Genomic DNA, 1,294 nt, shown 5'->3' on the forward strand with positions numbered 1-1,294 from the left:
TTCGAAAACCCTACCAGATGTGTGCACCAGGCCCTCGAGGGCAACCTCTCCCTACTTAGGGTCCTAACTTGCGCTTGACCTAAGATGTGAGTAATAATCGACGTTCGTTATGATTTCCAAAACATGATACATCTTAGTGCTTCAAATACCAAGTGTTTACAGCCCCTGTCTACAAAGCAACCATGCTTTCTCGCAAGCCTCTCTCCCCTGTTACATCGCTCAGCATCCCTCCTATTGAACGACTCCCGGTTGAAATCCTCGCGGAGATTTTCATCCTTTGTATTTCTCACAGCGACCATCCACCATTGCTCAGCAGCAGCAGATCGACGGAACCCCCGATACTTTTTTGCCATGTCTGCAAAAGCTGGCAAAAGATTGCTAGCGGTTTACCCAGGTTGTGGACCGCAGCTTTCGTCTGCACAGAGGGTATTGATCTGGAAGTGCAGAAAGAGTTGCCCCAGCTGCTGAATAGGTGGTTTTCCCACTCGAACCAGCTTCCGTTGTCTTTCAAATTCACTTCTGAAGCCTGTCACCATGATTATGACGTGATGGAAACGTTCACCGCCTGCGTCACTCCATTTGCCTCTCGATTTTGCCACCTTGACTTTGATTTGAAACACTTTGTCTGTTCGAACCCCACCGGTACCTACCTTCAATTATCCGCATCACAGCCAACACAGGCACAGCTTTCTTATCCCGACATATTGTGGTCTACCCTCCAATTTCTTCAATTAGAGTCTGTGATTATTCGGGGTGGTGTCGACGTCTACGCTGACTTGGAAACCCCTCTTTTTCCCTTTGCTCCCCGCCTTCAACGACTGCGCATGGACAACCTTTCATTCGTAGGATCCACCCCTCTGCAGCTTGTTCTTCCGTGGAGTCAATTGACTCATCTCATCCTCGTCAACCTCCTCGAATCCCATTTGTGGCTGCAGCTATTTCCCATGTGCCCAGCACTTCACCATGGTTTCTTTGACATCATTGAGGACTTCACTGGCATGCCAAGTCCCTCAACCGCTGAACGTGTGGCGTTCCATCATCTCAGCGATCTGACATTTGCGTTTAGCGACCCAATAGATCCTAGCATCCTCAGTCATTTCGACTTCCCAGCTCTGAAGACTCTGAGGCTTCAAAACGACAGCTTCATCAGTTCCGATGGAGGTGATGATATGTTCTGGACAGCCACCACACGCAGGCGACTTTGTCAACAAGTTGCCCCACTTGAGAGGCTTTCTCTTAGTGGAAGTTGGCCCTACGTTTGTATCTTGAAGCTGCCGCGCACATCATTGAGCTA

At 49.2% G+C, this 1,294-nt stretch overlaps 1 protein-coding gene across 1 annotated transcript; it reads left to right on the forward strand.

Moving 5' to 3' along the window:
• Positions 1-182: 182 nt before the first annotated feature.
• LACBIDRAFT_296081 (uncharacterized protein) lies at positions 183-1,294 on the forward strand (the record flags this gene model as incomplete). The annotated part of the gene is made up of 1 exon (XM_001891319.1): positions 183-1,294. A coding segment is annotated over one exon (1,112 nt), but the record flags the coding sequence as incomplete, so codon positions are not given.

Source organism: Laccaria bicolor, genomic scaffold (assembly GCF_000143565.1).
Source record: "Laccaria bicolor S238N-H82 LACBIscaffold_956 genomic scaffold, whole genome shotgun sequence".
Lineage (NCBI taxonomy): Eukaryota > Fungi > Basidiomycota > Agaricomycetes > Agaricales > Hydnangiaceae > Laccaria > Laccaria bicolor.